At 40.4% G+C, this 27,112-nt stretch overlaps 2 protein-coding genes across 2 annotated transcripts in view; one reads left to right on the forward strand and one right to left on the reverse strand.

Annotated features, from left to right (window-relative positions):
* Positions 1 to 12,140, forward strand: part of zgc:165573 (cysteine-rich and transmembrane domain-containing protein 1) — a 63,649-nt gene extending 51,509 nt beyond the window's left edge. The window contains exon 3 of the mRNA XM_034181537.1: positions 10,470 to 12,140. Coding sequence (XP_034037428.1) covers positions 10,470 to 10,573 — 104 coding nt within the window. The 3' untranslated portion in view covers positions 10,574 to 12,140. The remainder of the gene's footprint in view (positions 1 to 10,469) is intronic.
* Positions 12,141 to 14,664: 2,524 nt separating this feature from the next.
* Positions 14,665 to 27,112, reverse strand: part of tenm2 (teneurin transmembrane protein 2) — an 899,715-nt gene continuing 887,267 nt past the window's right edge. The window contains 1 exon segment of the mRNA XM_034181532.1: positions 14,665 to 16,316. Coding sequence (XP_034037423.1) covers positions 15,579 to 16,316 — 738 coding nt within the window. The 3' untranslated portion in view covers positions 14,665 to 15,578.

The following is a 27,112-nucleotide window of genomic DNA, read 5'->3' on the forward strand; positions in this document are numbered from 1 at the left end:
GACACATCCTCCAGCAGTCTCTGCCTTACAGCTGAGATGGCCTCAGTGGTGGGGATGCAGGTGAACAATGAAGTCACATCAAAACTCCAGCTTTTGTTGGCTTCTGGTTTATTCTTCTCTACAGCTTCTCTTCTCTGCAGCTAGAGTACTGACGGGGACTAGCAGGAGAGAGCATATCTCACCCGTGTTGGCCTCCCTTCATTGGCTTCCTGTTAATGCTAGAATAGAATTTAAAATTCTTCTTCTTACTTATAAGGTTTTGAATAATCAGGTCCCATCTTATCTTAGGGACCTCATAGTACCATATTACCCCATTAGAGCGCTTCGCTCTCAGACTGCGGGCTTACTTGTAGTTCCTAGGGTTTGTAAGAGTAGAATGGGAGGCAGAGCCTTCAGCTTTCAGGCTCCTCTCCTGTGGAACCAGCTCCCAATTCAGATCAGGGAGACAGATACCCTCTCTACTTTTAAGATTAGGCTTAAAACTTTCCTTTTCGCTAAGGCTTATAGTTAGGGCTGGATCGGGTGACCCTGGACCATCCCTTGGTTATGTTGCTTTAGACGTAGACTGTGTTTCATAATTATTGTATGGCCTTGCCTTGCAATGTGGAGCGCCTTGGGGCAACTGTTTGTTGTGATTTGGCGCTATACAAGAAAAAAGTTGATTGATTGATTGATTGATTGATACAAGAGTCAAGACAGAAGTCAGACTACCAGATCAAGAATTTTAGCTGAGGAAGCTTCTGTGATTTGAAGCGAAACGTCCTCACGTCAAGCAACCCAGTCCAGTCGAAGATTCAAGCTTCTCTACTATGGAAACCACCTGGACAACTGAGAGCCTACACAGAAACATTGCGACCAACTGTGGGCATGATGCCCTGGCACTGGTACGTAAGTTGGAAAGGACTGCTAAAAAGATAGCTAACTTTAGAAACCACTTAAGATTTATCCTAAGATGCAAACAAAACAATGTTATTCCCAAATGCATGAAGCAAAAGGCACTAGAAGCAGGCCACACAGCAGAAAAAGATCCAGCACAGTTACCTTAGGAGGATTTTGGGTCTTAGAATTAGAAGGCTTCATTTTAAAATATTAGACCTCCAAAATAATCTTGATAGTCTTTACAAAAGGTTAGAAACCTTAGTGGGGGAAGAGACCCATAATAAGATCACAAAGTTCATAGTTAAAATTCAAATGGCTGAGCATTTAAAAAGTAAGGAGCGGCAAATCAGGAAGTTTCACAACCTTTTAGTGCAGAAAAGGCATACTTTCAGGGGGAGTAGTTTTAAAGATACACCCAGACAAATTAGTGACAACAGGGAAAATTGGGTAAAGAATCTGTCCGACAGGGTTCTTACATAGACAGAAAAGGATGTGCTCACCAAAGGACTAAATTTCTCAGTGACCCCTAAACATATACTGACAGTAGATTACATCACTGCAGTAGAGTCAGTCATTAAACATAACAGTTTGTCAGAGTCAGAAGCTGGGGACATCCGACTAAGAGTCACAGCAGTGCTTAACAGTGCTAAGCCTCCTCCGTCCAACATCACAGGAGAAGAACAGAAAGCCTTGGCAGCACTGCAGAAGGACCAAAGCATCCTTATCCTGCCAGCAGATAAAGGCAGATGCACGGTGGTCCTGAACACATCGGACTATGAGGCCAAGATCAACAACTTGCTCAGTGACTCCAGTACATACGAACGTCTGAAGAGAGACCCCACGAGTGGCTATAAGAAGAAAATCATTAGCTACCTCCAAAACCTGGAGAAAGAGGGACTCATCGACAGGCAGACATACTGCAGACTGTACCCGGGGGACACCACTCCATGCATCTATGGACTGCCCAAAATCCACAAACAGGACGTGCCACTCAGGCCTATTGTAAGTAGCACAGATTCCATCACATACAGTTTGGCCAAGCACCTCAAGTGGATTTTGGCTCCTCTAGTGGGTAACTCAGACCACCATGTGGCGAACACACAAGATTTTGTGAACAAGATCAAGGGCCTGCAGCTGGAGGCAGATGAAACTATGGTGTCATTTGATGTGACTTCGTTGTTCACCTGCATCCCCGCCACTGAGGCCATATCAGCTGTGAGGCAGAGACTGCTGGAGGATGTGTCTCTACCTGAAAGGACCAAACTCACACCAGACCACATCTGCCAACTCTTGGAGATCTGTCTTAACATCACGTATTTCCTGTTTAGGGGGAATTACCATTTAGCCTTCTTGGACTGTGATGTTACAATTGGAGAGAACAGGCAGCTCCAGACAGAGGTTTACAGAAAACCCACTCACACTGACCAATATCTGCTGTTTGGCTCAAACCACCCCCTTGAACACAAGCTCGGGGTGATCAGGACTCTTCAACACAGAGCCCTACAGGTGCCCACAACTGCAGAGGGAAGGGCTAAAGAACAACAACTTGTACGGAAAGCCCTCACAGTATGTGGGTACCCACGATGGTCCCTGGACAAAGTGCAGAAGTCCCAGAAAACAAAGAGACCAGATAGACAGGAGACGGAGACAAGAAGAAGAGGAGTGTCGCTCCCTTATTTAGCAGGAGTAGGGGAAAAACTACAGAGGATCTTCAGACAGCACAAAATCCCAGTTTACTTTAAACCAGTTAACACCTTGAGACAGAAATTAGCTCACCCTAAGGACAGGATCCCTAGTTACAAACAGAGCAATGTAGTGTATTATATCAGATGTCAGGAAAACTGTAATGAACACTACATAGGTGAGACTAAGCAACCTTTAAACAAGAGGCTATACCAGCACCGCAGAGAGGTCGCCAGTGGATCTCAGTCTGCAGTTCATCTCCACCTGAAAGACACTAACCACACGTTTGAGGACAAGGAAGTTAAAATCTAGCCAGAGAGAAGAAATGGTTTGAGAGAGGTGTCAAGGAAGCATTCTTTGTAAAACAGTTGAAACCCAGCCTTAACTGGGGGGCGGGTCTCAGACACGCTTTGTCCCCTGTTTACAATGGGGTACTCAGGTCAAAGCAGTTTCAGTCTTTTGTTCATGGTAATGAATCATTCACGTCATCAGGAGAGTCGTCAAGGGAGCCATCAGGGGAGGCTTCCATCCCATCATTAGGAGAGTCCTAACTAGAGCACAATAGGTGCTAATTAGAGCTATTGTTTAGTCACTAGCCTATAGCAGTCGGCCTCTCGGTAGGAGGGGTCTGGTTAGGTTAAAAACTCCAGCTTTTGTTGGCTTCTGGTGTATTCTTCTCTACAAGAGTCAAGACAGAAGTCAGACTACCAGAGCAAGAATTTTAGCTGAGGAAGCTTGCGAAACATCCTCACGTCAAGCAACCCAGTCCAGTCGAAGATTCAAGCTTCTCTGCTATTGTGGCTTTGAATTGATTTAGGCTGCATGAATTTACACAAGAATATGTCACTTTTTACTATAAGGTATGTTATTGATATTTTACCATGATTTTCCAAATATTCTACAAGCTTTAGCTGTGGTTTTTGAAATGCTGTAACAGTCTTTTCAGTCTTCATAAATTTCATGTAATTTAATTGTTCTGAGTTGATGCATAATTTGGTTTACAATTAAAAGGAAAATCATTTCAGGTCCTACTTCCACGTCATATTCTGTTATTTCAACATCATCATTGACAGGTCAAATAAAAGGTTGAATGTAGGATCATTTAAATATCCACTAATTTTGTTATTTGTTCTTCCAGGAAATGTTAAAAAAAAAGTATCATTAGATAAAAGTTTAATTCTGGGGCCCCACAGGGCCCTAGACCCCGGCTCCTGGACGCTGCACCCCCCCCCCACCTGCAAATTTTCCTCGGATTTCACAATTTTCATTTCTCAGCCGTGCATATCTCTTGCCAGGGTACCCCAAATTAAAAGCCCTTGGCTGCAAAAAGTTTCTGCATGTTTGGAACAACGTAACTTTGTGAACACGTTTTCTCAGTAATAAACATCAATACAACAAAATTGCGCTCAAGGCTCACTCACAAGCACTTGGGTGACATTCTGAGATCACTTCTGCAGGCCAAAAGATGCCAAGTTTCAGGAGCAAAAACAAAGCATTCTAAACATGACTGTCTCCTCTAAAATGCTGCTTCAGACACCGATTGCACTTAGTTCTGTGAAAATTAATTTTTACTGTAGAAATAGCTAAAAATGTTCAGTTTTATGTAAGTCAACAGCTTCACTACAAAAGAGTTTGGTTTGGTGGAATCCTGTTGTTCATTAAATGCCATAAATTTTAAAGTGCAAGACTATATTTTTCAGTCACAAATACCTTTGACTTAAAGTTTTGTTTGTATTTGCGCAATCGCTTGTCTTAAGAAATCTGAGGTTGTTGATATGTTTTGATATATTGATATGTTTTGTAAAAGGATACTTCTTTAAATATGAAGATTTTCTAATGTACTTCTTTGCATGAAAACAAATGGAAAAAAAACAGGACTTATTATTCATAGGTAATTATGTTATGATTGTACTGTTCCAGCCCACTTGACATCTCATTGGCTGTATGTGGCCCCTGAACCAAAATGGGTTTGACACCCCTGCACTGGATAGACTAAAACTAACTAAATTTTCCCATTCTACACCAAAAGTTACCCCAAAATCAGCAGTTTCACATTTGTGAATCTAATAAGTGAGTTATTAATGTCTATATTTGGTACAAAACACAGTTTTCACTAAATGTGAAAATTCACCAAAATTTCCTCTGGCTGTTCACAATAATAGTAGTGTAGCATTCAGTCAGTGAGTTCGTCAGTTTTGTGGAACAAACAGGTGTGAATCAGGTGTCCCCTATTTAAGTATGAAGCCAGCACCTGTTGAACATGCTTTTCGCTTTGAAAGCCTGAGGAAAATGGGACGTTCAAGACATTGTTCAGAAGAACAGCGTAGTTTCATTAAAAAGTTGATTGGAGAGGGGAAATCTCTCCAATCTCCAATGCTTTAAAATGGACAAAAAAAGCAGAGACGCATGGAAGAAAACAGAAAACAACCATCAAAATGGATAGAAGAATAACCAGAATGGCAAAGGCTCACCCATTGATCAGCTCCAGGATGATCAAAGACAGTCTGGAGTTACCTGTAAGTGCTGTGACAGTTAGAAGACACCTGTGTGAAGCTAATTTATTTGCAAGAATCCCCCGCAAAGTCCCTCTGTTAAATAAAAGACATGTGCAGAAGAGGTTACAATTTGCCAAAGAACACATAAACTGGCCTAAAGAGAAATGGAGGAATATTTTGTGGACTGATGAGAGTAAAATTGTTATTTTTGGGTCCAAGGGCCGCAGACAGTTTGTGAGACGACCCCCAAACTCTGAATTCAAGCCACAGTTCACAGTGAAGACAGTGAAGCATGGTGGTGCAAGCATCATGATATGGGCATGTCTCTCCTACTATGGTGTTGGGCCTATATATCGCATACCAGGTACCATGGATCAGTTTGGATATGTCAAAATACTTGAAGAGGTCATGTTGCCTTATGCTGAAGAGGACATGCACTTGAAATGGGTGTTTCAACAAGACAATGACCCCAAGCACACTAGTAAACGAGCAAGATCTTGGTTCCAAACCAACAAAATGAATGCCTCGCAGATGTGATGAAATCATGAAAAACTGTGGTTATACAACTAAATACTAGTTTAGTAATTCACAGGATTGCTAAAAAAAAAGCAGTTTGAACATAATAGTTTTGAGTGTGTAGCGTCAACAGCAGATGCTACTATTATTGTGAACACCCCCTTTTCTACTTTACTAATAGCTCAATTTCATAGCCTTAAGAGTGTGCATATCATGAATGCTTGGTCTTGTTGGATTTGTGAGAATCTACTGAATCTACTGGTACCTTGTTTCCCATGTAACAATAAGAAATATACTCAAAACCTGGATTAATCTTTTTAGTCACATAGCACTACTATTATTCTGAACACTACTGTGTGTGTGTGTATATATATATATATATATATATATATATATATATATATATATATATATACTGTAACACATCATAAATCATGGTGGCAAACAGTTAGACTGCCCTAGCTAGTGTATTTCTTTGATTTTTGAGCACTTTTTCAGATAATCCTTAGCAAAGCAAAATTGGATTTACTTCATATTGTGAGTCACTTTTCAGCCTGATATTTCAATTTATTTCAATTTATTTTCCTTTATATAGCGCCAAATCACAACAGAGTTGCCTCAAGGCGCTTCACACAGGTAAGGTCTAACCTTACCAACCCCCAGAGCAACAGTGGTAAGGAAAAACTCCATCTGAGGAAGAAACCTCAAGCAGACCAGACTCAAAGGGGTGACCCTCTGCTTGGGCCATGCTACAAACATAAATTACAGAAACAATTCACAGAACAATTCACGGACGAATATACAAGAATTGCTGTTGGTGCACAGGACAGGAGGGTCGTCAACACAAATACAACTCCCATCTCTGGATGGAACTGCACCTTAAAGTAGACCTGTATTGAAATAAATGCAGTCACATCTTTGGACCAAAAAATGACTTATATTTACACATAAGATCCTTCTGAATGTAATAAAGTAAATCTGCAAGCCCAGATCTGTCATTCAATGGAGAAATCTTCATTTAAAAATGACAACTTTACAGCTAACATTTAGCCCTCCGCAAATTGTCCCTATCATCATGGACGCTGCCGAGACGTCACATACAAGACCCTCTCCCAGCATGCATTGCACGCGCCAACTGTAATTTGTGGATTTACGTCAGTTTGCATCTGCACCTTTTTCTTGTCTTATACAGAAGGATCTACTTTTTTTAAAACTTTATATTGTCTTGCGGTATGCTTGGTGAGTACACATTTCTTTTATTTGTGCTTGAAAATTCTTTTTGGGGACTTTTTCATATGCCCGTTTGATTGAGTGGTGTCGCATTGAAAATCTACTGTCTTTCGCCTCCGGTGTACCGTCGCGGGCTACAGAGGCGAGACCCGCAAAGAATCCAAGTCATTAAAAAGATATAAACCTCTCTCAGCAGCCACGGATCTCTGCGGCTCCGATTACCGAGACATGCAGCGCTGTGGATTTTGCCGCAAGAAGTCTGTCCTTGCGAGCAACAGGTGTCACCGGGCGCTCCGCATCAAAACAGTGAGCGTAGTCTCTGGACTTGTGCCAAGTTGGCTGCACCTCCATTCAGTAGACAGGGACGTGTCTGCAGCTGCACAGCAGACACAGGGGTGTGAGTGGCCCGCGGAGGCATTTAAGGAGCGCATGCCCTCGGTAAGCGCATCAGGGGTAGTGAGAGAGAGGCGTCGGGGAAGAACGGCGCCCGCTGTCGATGTCGCTCGCTGTTGATCTGAGCATGCAGACCGGGCATTCAGAGCTCTATCTCACATTCAATGCAGCTTACTTTTGGATGTTGAAACCAGGATGTGTATGACAGTAACATTACTAACAGATAAAATCAATTTCAATGCGGGATCGGACTGAAGGCGGGAGCGCGTCGTCTTGTCCCTGACGTCATGGAAATGATACGGCTGTACAAACTGTTTTCACAGAGGGCTAAATTTTAGCTGCAAATTTGTCATTTTTAAACGAAGATTTCTCCGCTGAATTACAAATTTGGGCTTACAGATTTACTTTACTGCATTCACAAGAGTCTTATAAATACATATCAGCTATTTCTTTCTGAAATCTGACCTCATTTATTTCAATGCAGGTCTACTTTAAACAGAGAAAAAACAGAATCAGGCATCCGAAAGACTTGTTTTGCTTCCTTGTTTTTTGTGTGAAGCGCCTTGAGACGATTTTATCATGAATTGGTGCTATATAAATTAATAAATTTGAATTTGAAGAAAAACAAAAGAAATACTAAGGTGATGGACAGCTGCTAGCCCTAAGCTTCACTAAAAGACCCAGAATTTAGGTAAAGTTGAGGCTGCGGCCCGCTCCAATTACTAATAACATGAATTAAGAGTAAAAAGCGTAAAACAAACCTGTACCAGTATGCTAGCCATATGAAAGGGAAAATAAGTGCGTCTTAAGTCTGGATTTGAAATTCTCCACAGAATCTGACTCTTTTATTGACGCAGGGAGATCATTCCACAGAACAGGGGTACAATAAGAGAAAGATCTATGACCCGCAGACTTCTTATTCACCTTAGGGACACAAAGTAGTCCTGCACCCTGGGAACGTAAAGCCCGGGCTGGTACGTAAGGTTTAATTAGGTCATCTAGGTAGGGAAGTGCCAGTCCATGAATAATTTTATAGGTTAGTAGCAGAACCTTAAATTCTGATCTCACTGTGACAGGAAGCCAGTGAAGAGTCACCAAAATGCGTGTAATGTGGTTGGACTTTCTGCTTTGTGTCAAAAGTCTGGCTGCAGCATTTTGAACCATTTGGAGAGCCCTAATGCTAGACTGCGGTAAACCAGAAAATAGAACATTGCAGTAGTCCAGTCTAGAAGAGATGAACACATGGATCAGGGTCTCAGCATCAGCCATAGACAGGATGGGACGAATCTTCGCTATATTTCGCAGGTGGAAGAAAGCAGTCCTAGTAATATTTCTAATGTGGAGGCCAAAGGACAACGAACGATCAAAAATTACCCCAAGCTTCCTCACTTTGGCAGTGTGATGTATGACACGAGAGCCTAGGCTGAGTGTTAACTGGTCAAATTGATGCCGATTCTGTTACATTTTTGTTTAGCAACATATTTAAATGCTTAATGGTGGATGTTGAGTGCGTTGATGGAAAAACTCCACGTTTTTAAAACTAAAAAGTGTGAAGTCAAACCACAGTTAATAGTAAGTCTCAATGGTACAGTGGCCAAGGGAGACTGACCATTCAGTGCATTGCAAATAAACTAATAAAATTCCCAAATGTAGCCAGCTTAAGAGTAAAATCATTAATAAAGTAAATAAAACAACTTACTCAGCTCTGTTAGCAGGTATATGCTATACCCCAAAGATAATACAGCACTGATATGCCTTGAATGGTCAGAAAAAAAGGACTTAAGGCAGAAACCTCTTTTTAGTTTACTTGTACTTCATTGTGTTGTGTGTATTTATGACTATTATATGTGCTGTTGCTATTGTTCGCTTGTGTTCTCTTTGTCAGCATTTTCTCAATTTGAAAGACTTTTTTGATGCAACTACTTTTCATTTCATTCATAAAATAAAAACAAAACACAAGAGTAATTACAATTACCAAGTTACCATGAATGAAAAGGAGCAGAAAGAAGTAATAACTTATGACATCTGCCCCCATCATACACAAGAAAATATAACAGTTCCATCAAACTTTAACAGCCGTATGGCTTTTTAAGACACAATACTCATAACGCACAACACAGAGCAGTTTAAAAAGCACTACTCTAAAATTTCATATTTTTTCAACACGGACAATTTCAACTTCTTTATAAACCCATGTATTAACTTAGAATTTGTTATTTCATTGTCAAGACTATTCCATAAACCAACACCTCTGACCTGAATTCTATAACTACTTGTTATAGAATTGATACAGGTGTTGTTCCCTTTTTTCCCCATTTGCTTCTGTTGACTTAATTTGAAAGTTTTATGGCAAGACAAAAACCGGCAAACTTGAAACAAGAGGGCTGTATCAAAATACAATGAATATGCAAAGACAACAGTCATGATTTTGTAGTATATTCACACCATTGTGTTTTATAGAACACAGGTAGCTCTTACAACAGTCACAGCTTACTTAAATTTCTTCAGCGGCCTTTTAAAGCGGGTCAAATAAAACATCATAGAGAAAGTTCTGATTCTTGTCATGAATCAGTTTGATAAAAATGCCTTGCTGTAAATTATTGACCGATCATTAACTTGTATGATCTCATTATCAGAGTTCAGTGGTTAGCAGGGTTCACTTTATCTATTGACCAGAAGCTGGTCACCCTGGTAACGCACCTTCATGAGTCAGTGCACCGGGCTTTTAAAAGCTGGACGGGTTCTTCCCACAGCATGAATGATTAATCTCAAACACTAGGAAAGAGTCATGTATTCATTGCTGTTCTGACTTTAATAACCAACAAACAAATGTTAAAACCTCCGTCTTAGCATAGGCAACATCATGGTTTCACATCTCTAAACGTGATTTATCAACTGAAGAGGAAATTAAGGAAACGACTGCACGTGTCTGACCGTGTTTTTGTGCCGACATGTTTGTGTAGACTCCTCAAAGCTCTCATTTCATCCACCCAAGACTCTCGTGTTTCTGAGGTCCGATCATTATGTTGGCTGCTATGGCGATACACATCCTGTGATGAACATAATTAGAAGAAAAGCAGCAGTGGTGGGTTTTTTGGGGGGGGGAGTTGTGCTTTGATTTGTCGCTGAACATTTGACAGCATTGTGAGAATTGCCACAAGTGTCATGTAATTTTAGAAGAACAAGTCACTAAATGTGTTCTTGCAGTCATCTTCCATTGTTGCACCTTGTCTCTGTCTGATCCTGTCTTCGTCCCTCTCTGTTTGTCTGCAGTGTACGTGGTGGAGGACAGGAGACGAGACGATACAGGGGACACGTGTCTGACAGCCTGTTGGACAGCTCTGTGTTGCTGCTGTCTCTGGGACATGCTGACATAACAATATTTACCAATTCTACTCTCCATGAGACCTATAAACCCCCCCCCCCCCCCCCATATCTATGCCTCAAACCTTACCATCTCTTCTCTCTCCCCCCCCTCATCTGCCTTAAACCTCACACTCCCCATCTCTTATTTCCTCCACAAGACTTTACATGTCTATAAATAAATAATCCTACACAGACAACTAACATATTTGCAGAACCACTCTCATTAGAGTTGATAATTGCTCTGTCCACGGCGTGTAGTCTGTAGCAGCTCCTGACAGGGCTTCCACGCCCATTGTCAGCACGCAGCACATGCGTGCTCAACAGAGTAGATATGTGAGACACACACACAAAACTCAGGCTGGTCTAGTGTGAGGCTCTTTGGCACTTTATGATGATTACCTCTGTAAGATACAAATACTGGCATCATTTTCTTCTGTGTCCCCAAACCTTTCACCTTCTCAACTATGTGAGTAGGAATTATATTTATGCCTTAATTCTGAGTTCATAATGCAACCCCAAGGCCAAAAAAAAAAATGCACTTGTAAATTGCACCCTTTAATTTCAGTGATCACAAATTAGTTTTGTGAGCATTTTTCTGTTATTCACGTAGCTGCACTGTTGGAAATTAATGGTTTCAAATTTTGCTCATGTGACCTCACAGCCTTGCATATGTGCCGAAGGAGGGCGCTGCCGCACTCTCAGCATGTCTGCTTTGTGTACTCAGGTCTGTCTGCATGATTTGCTTTATATTGTGCAATTCCAGCATGTCACTCTTGAATTTCAATTACGTTCTTGAATTTGAGTCAAATGTAAACTGAGGTAGCAAACAAGATGCAAATTTACAATTCTGAATTTCTGAATTTTGCACAACCCTGTTCCAAAAGCCCTTCATGTCTACATGGGAGCAGGCCCCCCTCACAGAGGCTCCATGTTGATACAGCAGTCAAAAACAGACATGCTTACTCCACATTTAGCATTTTGCACCTCAGTCTGAAGACCGACGAGAAAAAAAAAAAAAAGAGGACTCACTTGTTGTCTTACTGTAATGTAATGTCAGTAATGCTTTAGTGGTTGTTCATGCAGGATAATAAGTTAGAACTCTTTATTGAGATCTACAGGACCACCAGTGACAGTGTAATGCACCTCCCCACTAGATGACATTAATAATCTCTCATGCTGGAACCCTCATAACCTAATTACCACAGAGACCCTGACAGCCAGTAAGCTACAGGTGATCCTATAGAACTGATGCTTGAAATGCATCCCTTTGATTTGCACAGAAGCTGTTTTTGCAGATGTCTGTCTTCAGGTGAATGATATGACAAACAGGAAATGCGGTTTTAAATATGACTGATTTATGTTTGATTACTTTTTCATGATACAATGTTTTTTTTTTCCCCCACAATGACCTTAATATTCGGAAATAAAGCACCTCATATTAACCAATATGTTCTGTGGATTTCAAAGTGAAAAATGTAAATTGATGTGACTACCACATAGATAAATGCGTACAATGATCTGTTATATGCCTTTTTTGTTGCTTCAGATGAGAATCTTGCATTAAATTATTTGATTCAAGTGGAAGACTGTCATTGTATTTGTTTGAGGTATTTTCTAAATACATGAGTGTGAGAGTTTAAGGTAGAGAATATAGGTCATAATACTTCAGGAGCAATGACACATTACTACTGCAACAAGAAGCTTACACTGAGGCTGACCACCTGTTAGATTAACAGTACAAACAGCGGTGGCTAACCTAGGCTTTGGGAATGCAAAAACCCAACAACTGACAAGCTCATTTAAAAGGTGTTTATAACTTCAGAATCATACATGTTGAGTCTTTGTAGGATACATTCATGCATTCAGATCTTTTCCATGGGGTTGTGTGGCCTTGTGATTATGTTCTCAAATCTAAATGCTGTTAAGCAATCCAAAAATAAGGATTTATTGCTCTGATTGAGGATATTTATGTACAGAATCACTCTATACCTCCCTTGAAGTCCACCCTCACTTTCTTTCTTTGATGGATAAATTCATATAAAATACTTTCTGCAGGGTTGTGTGGTGGTATGGTCTTGTTTGAGTTTTAAAATGTATCCAAAGTGAAACAATCGGTGAATTGATTTCTGTCTCTCACCAACAGCCACACCTGCTCCTATTCTGTCATCAAGCCAGGATTCACTATCCATCCAGCAGGTGGCAGACAAAATCATTGCATGACCAAAACAAAGTTGTTTCTTTTGTTTTTTTTTCTTTCTTGCATCCAAGTTCACCAGATGTGAAAGGGTTTGTGCTTGTATGTTCTTTTGTTGACTTACGAGATGATAGCCCTCCTTGTTTTTGAGTTCTGTGAACAAATGGGAGGAGATGGGCTCATTCATTTATGCATCACGTAATTACCTTGAAGCCTAGAAATAGTTCACAAAATGAGTTCTTTTGTTTGTTTGTTTTTTATTGCTGCAGTACATAAAAAGAAAAACAATTGTCACATCCTAACCTTTTGATGTATAGTTTATGAAGCGGGATGAGGGGCCTGTGCCACTAGGTAGCTTCAATGCTGACATTATGAATGGGTTATTTACATCTTGGTGAAATTTACTATGAAAAGCACACTCATACGCATCTATAAACCACAATAGGATGGATGCTGGACCATAAAGATAACTGAAAAAGAGAAGCCCACACACCAAAAAAAAAAAAGTTCGTTTTGAACCCAGCGGCTCTTCTTTCTCAAGCTGCTTGTGATATTCAGGAAGTTAAAATCTTAGCCAGAGAGAAGAAATGGTTTCAGAGAGGGGTGAAGGAGGCATTCTATGTGAAACAGTTGAAACCCAGCCTTAACCAGGGAGGGGGTCTGAGACACGCTTTGTCCCCTGTTTACAATGGGGTACTCAGATCAAAGCAGTTTCAGTCTTTTGTTCATGGTAATGAGTCATTCACCCCATCAGGAGAGGCGTCAGTCCCATCGTTACGAGGGACAGCTACTGTGTCATTAAGAGGGTGCTAACTAGAACACAATAGGTGCTGATTAAAGCAATTGTTTAGTCACTAGCCAATAGCAGTGTGCCTCTCGGTAGGAGGCGTCTGGTTAGGTTTAAAACTCCAGCTTTTGTGGCTCCAGAGCAAGAAGTTTAGCTGAGGAAGCTTCTGCGATTTGAAGCGAAATGTCTTTGCGTCAAGCAACCCAGTCCAGTCTAAGATTCAAGCTTCTCTACTATAATATTCATTACCATATACATCAATAGTTACAAAACATAAAACTAGAGCAGCACTCACTCATTAGGGGGCATGCCTGCTCCAAAAGTTAACAGTGTGCCAGATCTGGGATTGGGTTTTCATGTAATCCTGCTAACAGATAAATGAAATAAAAACAGCTTGTATAATGATGGAGGTAAAGAAAATGAATGTACAAGTGAAGTTTAAGTAAACAATTGTGTTTTATTGATAAGGTTTTCAGAAGAGTCTCGTTTCAGTGAATGTATGAGAATCACCTTTTGATAATACTGATTTGGTACATAAGGACAACCAGAACGAGTCTCTTCACAGTGAGAGGGATCCATTACTGCTACTTCTGTTGGGATCTAGGACAGAAATATCTCTGCTTCCAAACAAAATAACAGTCAAAAACAGCAAACTGGGGGGTTGATATTGTAGATATGGAATATTAGAGTGCCACAAAACTTGAGTATTAAGACCAGCTAAAGATTCTGCACATTACAAGCCACTTCCTCTTAGAAATATAAAACTTGATAATCTGAACAATATTCTACTGTGCTGCATAAAGGTAGCTCTATACACTGTACATCGAAATATACTTCCAAAAAACAGATTTCACAGTTTTAAAGACTTTATTTAAAGTATAAACTGTTTTTTTTAAACCTTTTATTACATAAATTATTCTTTTTTGAGAGTGACTATTATTTGCCCCAACAGCGAACTGAAATGATACAAAAAAAGAGAACATTTCTTACAATATTTTACAAAATAAAATAACTCATCCATTAATGCTCATTTCGAATAGAACTGGTGACTCATTCATGATTGTCATATAGTACTAAGAATAAATAAATTAAATACTAACTCAGCATGTTTTCCGGACAGTGTCGTGTTCCATCGTTCTGTACAGAAGTGCCTTGGTGAAAGTCTCACGATTCTACTGCGACTGAAACGTACAAAACTACGGCATCTACAGTATATGCAACATCCTGAAATTTAGTGTAGTCGGACACGTATGTAGTAACATGATTTTCATCCAGTTTTAAAATAAACAATGCTGCGTGACACAACTGTCCACAAATATAGCCATTGTGTATTTTTTTTTTTTAATTTCTCCTTTTTTTCTGAAAAAGCTTGTATTTTTAGTCTATTAACAGCTTGGATTTGTTGCCGGACGCGTTATGTGTGGCTTGGGTGGATGTATGCTGACAAAGCGGCACAGGACATGTCCATGGTGGACAATGGGAGGCCTGAGACAGGGAGATGTCTGGTGGGAGTGGACGACCATGTTTGTGATGTCCTCCTTTGATCTGTAGTTGCCGTGGCTGTGCTCTGGAGTGGCTTTGTCTCCTCTTTGGTCCCTTTGCCTTCAGCGTCTATACAAGAGACAGACAAGCCTTCGCCGCAGCACAGTACAGCCCCACCGTGTGTTCAGTAGCTGTCATAGCCTCTCTCAGTGTGACCCAAAAAATATAAGTGAAAATATCAATATCTTGTTTTTTTAAAAAGGGGAATCTTATTAATTAAGCAACAATTCTCAAAGTTCGTCAGTGCTTTTTCAGTTGTTCGGTTTTTCAAAATAAAAGTCCCAACTTTTTTATTTTTTGCCTGTGGCAGTTAAATTAATATGTTTGCTGATAAGTCGTTCTTTTCAAAAGTCCCTGCAGCGTTCCATGAGTAACCCCATTTGTTAGTTAGTTCTCCGCGGGTTTTGAAAGGGAGTGGGCTCGAGGAGGCTGGGGGGAAAAATAGCAGGATTTAGTGAAAGAGGGAGAAGGGGACTCGAGTTCAGGTGGGCTGTTACCTCTTGCCCATCTCGTTCTGTCTGAGGAACTGGATGTTGTTGCTGCTGTCGGCCAGTTCTGGATACTGCTCCACCGGCAGCACGTAGTAGCCATCGTAGCCTTGTACTTTACCTGTTGTTAGAAGCTGCTCCCTTTCCCCCTCCGTCCACAGGCGACTTCCCCCTTTGCCATCCCTTGCCCTCTGCTGCTCCTTTGCCCAGGCTGCAGCTAAGGCCCTCTGCCTAGCCAGTTCCAGCAGTCTTACCTTCTCTTCATCCACCACGTCTACAGCTAGCCCGTAGCGGATGCTGAGTACTAACGATGGAACTGCAAACTCCACAGTCACCCCTCTCCTGGAGCGTCCGCTCACAGTCACATTGATGCCACTCTCCAGTGCCTTGCGCCCGTTTGTAAGCCCCAGGGCCAACAGGTCGCTGTCAGCGGAGCCTACTTTCACAAAAAAGTGACAGTCCTTTCCTTCCTGGGTGTAGTGCGTGCCTTCAAGATACTGAGCACCATTGAGAACCAAAGCCACCTTACGGCTATCGTCAGTAGCTAAAGCCGACACGCCAGCCACCACTTGACCTTCCTTCAGCGCCAGCATTACTCCACGACCTATGATGGGTGTGGTGGTCCCAAACCAGTGGCCGAGCTTATCTTTGCGTCTGCGGCGCTCCTTGTTGAGTAGGCGACCCTCCAGGGCCATGAAGGCCTGGTTGTGTCGCTCTGCAGCTTGCTGCACTCCAGTGATAAGCTGCATGAGAAAGTTTGAGAAAAACATTGTCACATTTTCAGAAGAGGTTGCAATACAGAGGTCTCAGTGTAGCCTTATGAATTTAACATTACACAGTTGGAGGAAGTTTGGAGGATGTTTTCTCCACTGTGTATTTGTCTGATTGTGAACAGCCTGGAGCCCACAATTTTTCATATATCAATATGAAAGTTTTCCTGAAGGTTCATATCCTCATAGGTAACACATAATTCAATTTTCAAGGTCATAGGTCAAAAGTTAAAGTCAGGAGGAAAAATCTTCGAAAATTGGAAAAATCCCGATCTTTAACACTGAACAAATTTGTAAAAATTATTAACTCCGTCAAAAAAGATCAAATTTATTTCATATTTGAGAGCATTGTGTAGGATGCTGGTATCCTCTATCGACTGACAGAGTTTGACCCGGATCTGATCTGGATTACAGATTTGGGTTCACTTAAATTTAACATTGGAAACCACTTTTAATGTATATTTTGCATTATATCTAAATCAAACGTGCCCCAATCACTCTCATATTTGCAAGTAAGGTGCAGACTGGCCCTCACTATCACCTACCAAAGTTTGATCCTGATCTGATCTGGACTGTGGATTTTGTGGACATTTGAATTTAATATTGAAATGCCCATTTGGTGTATATTTTGTATTATATCTCAATCAAAAGTGCCTCAATCACTCTCATTTTTCTGTGATGGATTTACCTACACTGCCAAAATTGCCCAATTTTATGCCTGGTTGTCTATCTTCCAGTTATCAGTCAGAAACCAAGTGCCACAAAAGCAGAGACAAATTGTGCATAGCAGAGATAACCAATGTTCTGTGAAAATGATCTAAAAAACATTCAGAAGATTCAAGTGCATGAACTGTACTCCTGACACTTGATCACATCTAATTTCGCTTATGAAAAGACACTTCTAACAGGACTTTGACCTTGAAAATATTTTTCAAGGTAAAATTTTGTGGAACTGGAAACTAGTGTTGGCGGAGGTTTGCACTTTATGAGCGCGATGCACTAGTTTTACAACTGTTGTACATTGTGAGATAAAACCACAAGCCTTTGATTTTGGACTGGATTTTAAGTCATCTTCAGAAGAACTTAAAACTTTTGTTTAAACCCTAAAAAAATATGTCATCATCCTTTTACATACTTTTACCACCAGCTGTTTTTGTGACTGTAGTCCATTTTTAAACGGGTTAAATAAAATGTCTGTAAATACTGTAGCTAATCCAGTATACTGCAGAACCAAAATCAAAGAATTGCGATCATGTTGCACAACATAACTGATATTAAAGTCCTTTAACTTGTTTCTAAAGCATTACATAACATGAAGCCTTTTACACCAGAGGCCATCTTTCTGTATATGCACTGCATAGGTCATATTAAGGTCTACAAAAATATGCCAATATACTTTCAAATATTATCTTATAGAAATATTCCTTTTACTTTTTATGCACAAAAGTTATAACACACTGACCACTAACAGCACAAAACACATCTTTACAGATGATGCAGATAAAGAAACACTGTAGTGATTCTTACATTGACTTCTATTTCATTACAGACAGTATGAACCCAAGATATTTCAAGCCTTGTTGGGTCAGCTTCATTTCATTTGCTGCAATAAGGCAGCAACACATTTAAAAAGAAGTTGGGATGGGGGAACGTTAGGGCTTGTAATCAGCTAAAATAATGAATTTATAAGTAAATAATGATGTTATTTCAAACAGGTAATATCAACAGGTGATTGCAATCATTATTGGGTACAAAAGTCGTATCCGCAATAGTGTGTCTTTCATGAAGAAAGATTGAGAGAGGACCTCCAATTTATCAACAAATGCATGAGAAATTATTATTAAAATGTTTAAAAATGTGTTCCTCTCAGAAAGTTTGGAAAGGGTTTGTATATTGGAAAAGTTCCTCACCATCCCTGGTTCTCAAGACCAGGCACCTAAGTGGCTCTACTCTACTCTTTTCTACTCTCCTATTTTACTCTTCCTTTTTAGATATTTAGATATACCTTTGTATATTGGCATAGTTCCACCTTAGAATTGGAATATAATATATAAGATATACCTTACTGAATTTTCATCTAACCATGTTCCTTAAGGTCCTATTTTTTCAGTAAAATGGTTCTTGGGAGCATGAGCATAACTAAAACCTTTCAGCTTCTGGAGGGGTTCTGCCCCCCCATACTCCCCACCTTTTTAAGCATTTTTCTTTTTTTGCCTTTCAGTTGACCCTCTAATTACAGCCTCCTCACCCCCCTGCCAATTTAAGCATTTTATTTTAAATGTAGATGTAAATTAATATTTGAATTTTTCAGCTAGATGACAGTAGGGCTGTACAATATGGCCAAATTATCATATCTCAGTATTGTCATATCAATATATGATATGACTATGATTTGACATAAAGTGCAGCAACAGTAAAAATTAAACATTCTTAAACAAAACAGTAATAATACCACACTCATTTTGAACATTCGGTTCGGCCCGTGATTTTAAACGGGCTGTCCATGCTGTACAAACTGAAATTGACCTTTGTCACCATCTGTGCCCTCCAAAAGTATTGGAACAATTGGAATTTCACACATTTTAATTTGTTTATGCCATTTTAAATACAAGAAATACAAAAAAAAAAAGAATAAAAATTTCTAAAATGATCTTCCTCAAACTCAAACTGAAAGCAAATCTCTAAAACTTGATAAAACCTGTAAATAATAATCAGTTTTATTGCCAGTTTTCTTTAGACGAGTCAGGGGATGGAAACATGAACATTTCCAACTCACTGAATATGTCTTGGACTTTATTTACATCAATTATGAAGAAATACAAAAGTTTCTTTCACCATAACATCAAATCTAGGCTTTCATCTCAAATGTACTTTCTGGCAAATTGTAGCTGAACTATCAGGTCTTCTTTTTAAGAAAATCCTCCTCTACACCACTTCATCAGGAAGGTGGATTTTATATTTTTAATGAGTTTATATCAAGTTGGAGAGATTTGCTTTCAGTTTGAGTTAAGGAAGATAATTTTAGAAAAAAAGTATTTGAAATGGAATAAACAAACTAAAATGGGTGAAATAACAAGTGTTCCCATACTTTTGAGGGCAACTGAGAAACACGGAGGAGCAGCATCTTACATCTCATATATAGTGCTGCAGATAAGAGAATATTTAGAGTGGAATCCTGCAAATGGTGATACAAGCATCAAATTCGGCAGAAATAATCCATAGACATGAACTATTTGAAAAAACTCATTGGCCACTTGAATTTTCAGTTGGCAGCCAGGTAGGGGTCAGTTGAAGAATTACACAGGGGTAAAAATTAAAAGATGCTCCAATCATATAGAAACTACACCAGATTATTTGCCTGATCATAAAGATTCCAAAAAGGTATAATTTGGACAATCTGTGACTGAATGTTATGGAGTTATGAGGTAAACGCAGCAAGAATGGTGAGAAAGGTCAGTTTCAATTTGGATAGGAGTCAAAAATTAAAGTTGGTCCAATTTTGGTAAAAACATTATGCAAATTGTTGGTTGAGTTAATTGGGTTTTAAAAACCCCGCTCCCATCCCTGGCTGAGATTTACTCAAAATGCCTTCTCGGACGGGCCACAAAGATCACGAATGATCCCTACCATTCGGGACACTCCCTCTTCTCCATCCTCCTGTCTGGCGGGCTCCGGGTTATCCGAGCCCACACAAACAGAGTGAAGGACAGCTTTTTCCCAATGGCTGTGAAAAGACTTTTAGAAGAATATTGACTACTTGTATCGCACTGGGGATCACACTGCACTGTTTTTTTATTGCACCAGATATCCCTTCCACTGTTTTATTCTTTAAAATATGTATTTAATATTCATTATCTTATTTATACTGAGTTTTTAACAGACTATATATTTTATATGTGATAGTCTATTGTATATTGTAATTTATCTGTGAGGGAGCTGCTGCACAGGGGTGTTGCAGAACGACATTTCACTGTGTTTTTTTTATACAATGACAATAAAGCTCATTCATTCATTCATTCATTCATTCATGTGTCATTCTTAGTTCATGTTACAGGGTAACATATGTCACATATCATAAAATCCAATGCACATTGACCTTGTTTGACCTTTACTTTGGAGACCAAGCATTCAGCACTGTCAAAACTATTCCATATATTAATCCTATTAACTCAGCCAATAATTTGCATCACTTTTAACCAAAATTAGAGCAACTCTTTACCTTTTGACACCTGTACAAACTGAAATTCACCTTTGTCATCATTCTTGCCATTTTTACCCCAAAAACTCCATAACATTCACTCATAGATAGCCTGAACTATACCTTTTTGGAATCTTTATAATCAGTCAAGTATCACGATGTAGTTATCAATTTGATTACAGCATTTTAAAATTTTGACCCTTGTGTAATTCTTCACTTGACCCCTACCTGGCTGCCTATTGAAAATTCAAGTGGCTAGCCGTTTTCTTTTTAAAGTGTAATGTCTAAGGTGTATTTGTGTTGAATTTGATGCTTGTATCACTATTTGAAGGATTGTTTCAGTCATCTGCTACACTAATAAGCCAACAGAACATCAACCAGCTGCTTTCTGTTAGCTTAAACACGTGTGTATATAAGACAACCCGAATTGAAGGAGAAATGCTGCTTTTAACATTTTGCTGTTTGACATTTGACATTTCCTGTTTCACTGTGGATTAAGAATTTGGCACTTCCTCTTTGGGCCACAGTGTACCATTAGCAAGCTTTGCACCGCTTCACTCGTACAAACTTATGGACAAAGGATCATTTTGGGAAACCTTTGCCTTGCACTACAATACAGTTGTATGCAAAAGTTTGGGCACCCCTGATAATTTTCATGATTTTCCTTTATAAATCATTGGTTGTCTGGATCAGAAACCTCAGTTAAATATATCATATAGCAGATGAACACACTGGTATTTCAGAAGTGAAATGAAGTTTCTAGTATTTACAGAAAGTGCACAATAATTATTTAAACAAAATTAGGCAGGTGCATAAATTTGGGCACCCTTGTCATTTTATTGATTTGAATACATTTGGCACTGATTACTGGAACACAAAATTGGTTTGGTAAGCTCATTGATCCTTGACCTCCTTACACAGGTGAATCCAATCATGAGAAAGGGTATTTAAGGGGGGCAAAGGTGCAAATGTTTCCCCTCTTTGCATCTCCTCTAAACAACTCTCAAATGACCTGAAAACAAAGATCAACAATCATGGTTTAGGGGAAGGATACAAAAAGTTATCTCAGAGATTTCAGCTGTCAGTTTCCACTGTGAGGAACATAGTGAGGAAATGGAAGACCACAGACACAGTACTAGTTAAGACCTGAAGTGGCAGGCCAAGAAAGATCTCAGATAAGCTGAAGCGAAGGATGATGAGAAGAGTCATAGTCAACCCACAGACCTACAACATGATCTTGCTGCAGATAGTGTCTCTGTGCATTGTTCAACTATACAGCCCGCTTTGCACAAAGTGATGCTGTATGATGCTGTAATGCAGAGGAAGCCTTTTCTGTGTACACGTCACAAACAGAGTTGCTTGAGGTACACTAGAGCACATTTGGACAAGCCAGCTTCATTTTGCAATAAGGTGCTGTGGACTGATGAAATTAAAATTGAGTTATTTGGACATAACAAGCGGCGGTATGCCTGGCTGAAAAAGAACACAGCATTCCAAGAAAAACACTTGCTACCTGCAGTAAACTTTTAGGTGGTTCAATCATGCTGTGGGGCTGTGTGGCCAGTGCAGGTACTGGGAATCTTGTTAATGTTGAGAGTCACATGGATTCCAGTCAATATCAGCAGATTCTTGAGAATAATGTTCATGAATCAGTGACAAAGTTGAAGTTGTGCTGGAGCTGGATCTTTCAACAGGACAACGACCCTAAACCCTGCTCAAAATCTACTCAGGCATTCATACAGAGGAACAAGTACAATGTTCACGAATGGCCATCTCAGTCCCCAGACCTGAATATTATTGAAAATCTGTGGAGTGATTTTAAACGGGCTGTCCATGCACGGAAACCCACAAACCTGACTGAACTGGACATGTTTTATAAAGAAGAATTGTCCAAAATACCTTCAACCAGAATCCAGACTCTCATTGGAAGCTATAGGAAGCATTTAGAGGCTGTTATTTCTGCAAAAGGAGGCTCTAATAAATATTGATGTATTTTTTTCTGTTGGGGTGCTGAAATTTATGCACCTGCCTAATTTTGTTTAAAGAATTATTGCACATTTTCTGTAAATCCTATAAACTTCATTTCACTTCTCAAATATCACTGTGTTTGTCTGCTATATGATATATTTAACTGAAATTGCTGATCCAAACAATCAATGATTTATCAAGGAAAATCATGGAAATCATCAGGGGTGACCAAACGTTTGCATACAACTGTATACGTCAGAGAATCAGTATTCAAGATTGTTTTGGGGAGAAATAAAACCGTGTGCTCCAGACCAAAGACGGAAAGGACAATCCAGACAGTTAAAGTCTGGGTCTGTCAATGTATGATATTTTGTTTGTGCCCTTGGCAATGGTTATTTACACTTCAGTGATGGCAGCATTAATGCAGAAATGTATGTTGGAATTTTAGAGCAACATATGCTACCTTCAAGACAACACCTTTACAGGGATATTCATCAAGACAATGTAAATCCCCATTCTGCACACATTTGAAAAGCATGGCTGTCGAAGCAGAGGGTACGGTGTTGGACTCGTCTGCCTTCAGTCCTTCAGTTTCCCGCACAGAATTTGTGGACAATTTTGAATCGAAAAATGCAACAATGGTGACCATGTACTGTTGCACAAATGTTGGCAAGAGGAATGAGACAAAATAACATGTACAACGGTTAATGACTTGGTATCCTCAATGCCAAAATGTGTTTAAAGTGTCGTGAGAAGGAATGGCAACATAACAAGATGGAAAATGCTTTAGCGTCCAAACGTTTTTGTAATGTGTTGCAGGCCTGAAACATAGGAATGGGTGTATATTAACAAATGAAATGAAGCTGACCACACAAAATATGAAATATCTTGGATTTATACTGTTTGCAATGAAACAGAAGTCAAACCAAATGTAAGAATCAATCAATCAATCTATCTATCTATCTATCTATCTATCTATCTATCTATCTATCTATCTATCTATCTATCTATCTATCTATCTATCTATCTATCTATCTATCTATCTATCTATCTATCTATCTATCTATCTATCTATCTATCTATCTATCTATCTATCTATCTATCTATCTATCTATCTATCTATCTCTATTTTATGGTGGTCCTTATTTTGCAAAGTTTTGCAATTTAATACTCTGACTCCCTGAATAGGTTCCAACTGAGAAAGTATGTTGTTGTTGTCCATTCGGCTGCTCCCGTTTTTGTTCGGGGTCACCACAACAAATACAGCCAGATCTGCACTGGTATTTGGCACAAGGTTTACGCCGGATGCCCTTCCTGACGCAACTCCAGTTTTACCCGGAGAAACACACACAGCTGCTGGTGTTCCAAAGAGGTCTCCCATCCAAGTACTAACCAGATCCTGCACTGCTTAGCTTCTGAGATCTGGCGGGATCAGGCTGACACAGAGCAGACCGGCTGTTCCAATTGAGAAAGTATGCTGTGTAAAATTTTATTTGTATAAATAAATTTTTAGAGGTAGCTCAAAAGTGTTGAAATGTTGCTATTTTCATGCTAAATAACACTATACAAAATAAAGGTTGAAAATCACCTGTGGAGGCCATCTTGAACTTCTAAGTGAGCGCCAGGAGGATTCATCAGGACTTTTGATATGTTGTTTAGAATGGGTTGGGGCACCATTCATACCTCCATCACACTAGAATACCAATTGCACGAATGCCGTAAGAATTGACATTCAAACGACATTTGTGCAAGTTGTGCTACATTTGAACTGCACTTGAACGCCTCGTACAGCCTTCCTACAGCAGTCGGCACATTCGTTTGTCAGTCGTGCTGGACAACATATGAACGGAGGTGGAGTCAGTCATACTACATTCATACTGCCATAGAAATGGAGAGTTGAATGTCAGTCGCGCAAGTCGACCTGTAGCCCAAATTGCACAAATGCTGTATGAATTGACATTTGAACAGTTGTGCAATTCATGCTGCATACTCGCTACATTTGATATCCTCTGACAGCATTCCTGTCCAGTGCATCTCAGAGGAGTGCGAGATGCCGCACGCCTCTGAGACTCACAGACTCACTCAACTGACTGTTTATATTTTTATATATCCTTATTATTTGTTTTCTAGAAAAAAGAAGAAAAGAGAAAACAGGCCAGTCAGGTGGGCGTGTCTGTGCATCTCAGAGCCGTGTCACATCGTGCACGGCTGAATGGGTTCTTACACATCATACAACTGTTGCAACATCTGACCTACAGTAGTGTTCAGAATAATAGTAGTGCTATGTGACTAAAAAGATTAATCCAGGTTTTGAGTATATTTCTTATTGTTACATGGGAAACAAGGTACCAGTTGATTCAGTAGATTCTCCCAAATCCAACAAGACCAAGCATTCATGATATGCACACTCTTAAGGCTATGAAATTGGGCTATTATTAAAAAAAAAAGTAGAAAAGGGGGTGTTCACAATAATAGTAGCATCTGCTGTTGACGCTACAAACTCAAAACTATTATGTTCAAACTGCCAATGAACAATACACAACTAAAAACTGTCATCATAAACATGGACAGAAAAAAAAATAGTACAACATTTAAAAGACCTGTTAAAAAAAAACTTAAAAAGTCAGTTCAATACATTCAAGTTTCTAATAGCCACAGGAATAAAAGAATCCCTGGCGCGACTAGTCCTCAGCTAAGAAGCCTAAAACGGCAGCCAGAGGGGAGCAAATTAAACTCCCCAAAGAGTGAGTGCTCAGGGCAATTCAAAATTTGGTTCATCTTTCCTCTGACCCGTTTATCATAAATATGTTGTTGTAGTTGTAGTTGTAGTAGCGGTACCCCGACCACTTTAGATGCCACATTTACCAGCTTTATTACCTTAATAATTTCATGATACCATGGATGATTTCAACTTCTCTGTTGAGCCTTTTTGCAGACAGCATCTGTGTTGCCCTCAAAGGATAATTTGCTGTCAATGATGGTTCCTAATATTTGTACTTGTCCAGGATCTCAACATTACTGTTCTGAATAACAGTTTGTGAGACATTTTGCTTTGATCTACGGAAATCAATTACCATGTCCTTTGTCTTAGAAACATTGACGGACAGATAAAAGTTCTCACACCAAGCAATAAAATCATCGACTACAGGGCCACGCCCATCCTCATCATTATTCAGAAGGCTAAATATGACAGTGTCGTCTGCAAATTTCACACAGTGCCTATTCGCATATTTACTGTTGTGTGGGACGCCAGAAGAGGAGGTACTGCTGGCCCACCACCACCAGATGGTGCCCTGCCTGGAGTGCGGGCTTCAGGCTCGAGAGGGCGCTGCCGCCACGGACACAGCCGGGGGTGACAGCTGTTACTCATCATCTCATGACAGCTGTCACCCATCTACACTTCATCATTCTCCTCCATAAAAACCGGACTTCATCTCCACCTCGTTGCCGAGATATCATCTACCAGTAGAGGTAATATTCTCAGCCGTGTAATTAACTGTGTTTAGTCTGAACTCATTTTTGCAGCTGTTTTTCCTGTGGAGTGCATTGTCTGGAGATTGGCGTGACCGGCGACAGCTTCGCTTCACACCCCGCCAGATAAGTGCTTTGTGACAGGAGCTGCACGTGTGGATGAGAGGTGGAGGTGGAATTCCCACCATTTGTTATTACTGGGTGTGCACACACCCACCTTTGATTGTTTCTGCTCCTCGCCAGCAGTACCAGATCCGACGCTTGGAGACGGTGGCCACCTGGGGACTCGGGACTTGGCGGCTTCAGTATTCTCCAGGTTCAGTGGCGGAGGAAATCGTGTGGTTCCGGTTCTTCTCAGGACAGACGTCTTCTATCCTCGAGCCTGCCCACACGTCACCTTTGTGATTGACTATTGTCTTACATTCTGTAATCTGTTGTACTGTGGTTGTGCTCATTCACAACAGTAAAAGTGTTCATTTTTGACTCTATCATTGTCCGTTCATTTACGCCCCCTGTTGTGGGTCCATGTCATGACACTTTCCCAACAGGATATCTCGGCCAGCGTCATGGATCCGTCACCCAGCTGTTGAACAGCCAGTGGAAGAGCAGGGTGCACGGGCGTCTGCAGAAGGCGTGTTTGGTGAGTTGCAGCAAATCCTCACCGCCTTTACTGCTCGGTTGGATCAGATGACCGAGCAAAACGTCATCCTTAATCGCAGGATGGAGGCTCTCACCGCACAGGTGGAAGCGCGTGCTCAGGGCGCTGCTGCAGCTCCTCCTCCTGCCGACCCAGTGCAGAATACAGACGTTCCACTGGTCGGTCAACGACCCCCCCCACCATCCCCTGAAGCATACATAAGCCCCCCAGAGCCGTACGGGGGTTGTGTGGAGACGTGCGCGGACTTTCTTATGTAGTGTTCGCTCGTCTTTGCACAACGTCCCGTAATGTACGCGTCTGACGCCAGTAAGGTGGCTTATGTCATTAACTTGCTCCGAGGTGAGGCACGCGCCTGGGCGACGGCGCTTTGGGAGCAAAATTCACGGACCCTTCACACGTATGCTGGGTTTGTGAGGGAGTTCAAAACGGTTTTTGATCACCCTAATAGAGGAGAAACAGCTTCAACTGTGCTGC

The sequence above is a fragment of the Thalassophryne amazonica genome, chromosome 11 (assembly GCF_902500255.1).
Source record: "Thalassophryne amazonica chromosome 11, fThaAma1.1, whole genome shotgun sequence".
In the NCBI taxonomy this organism is placed as follows: Eukaryota; Metazoa; Chordata; class Actinopteri; order Batrachoidiformes; family Batrachoididae; genus Thalassophryne; species Thalassophryne amazonica.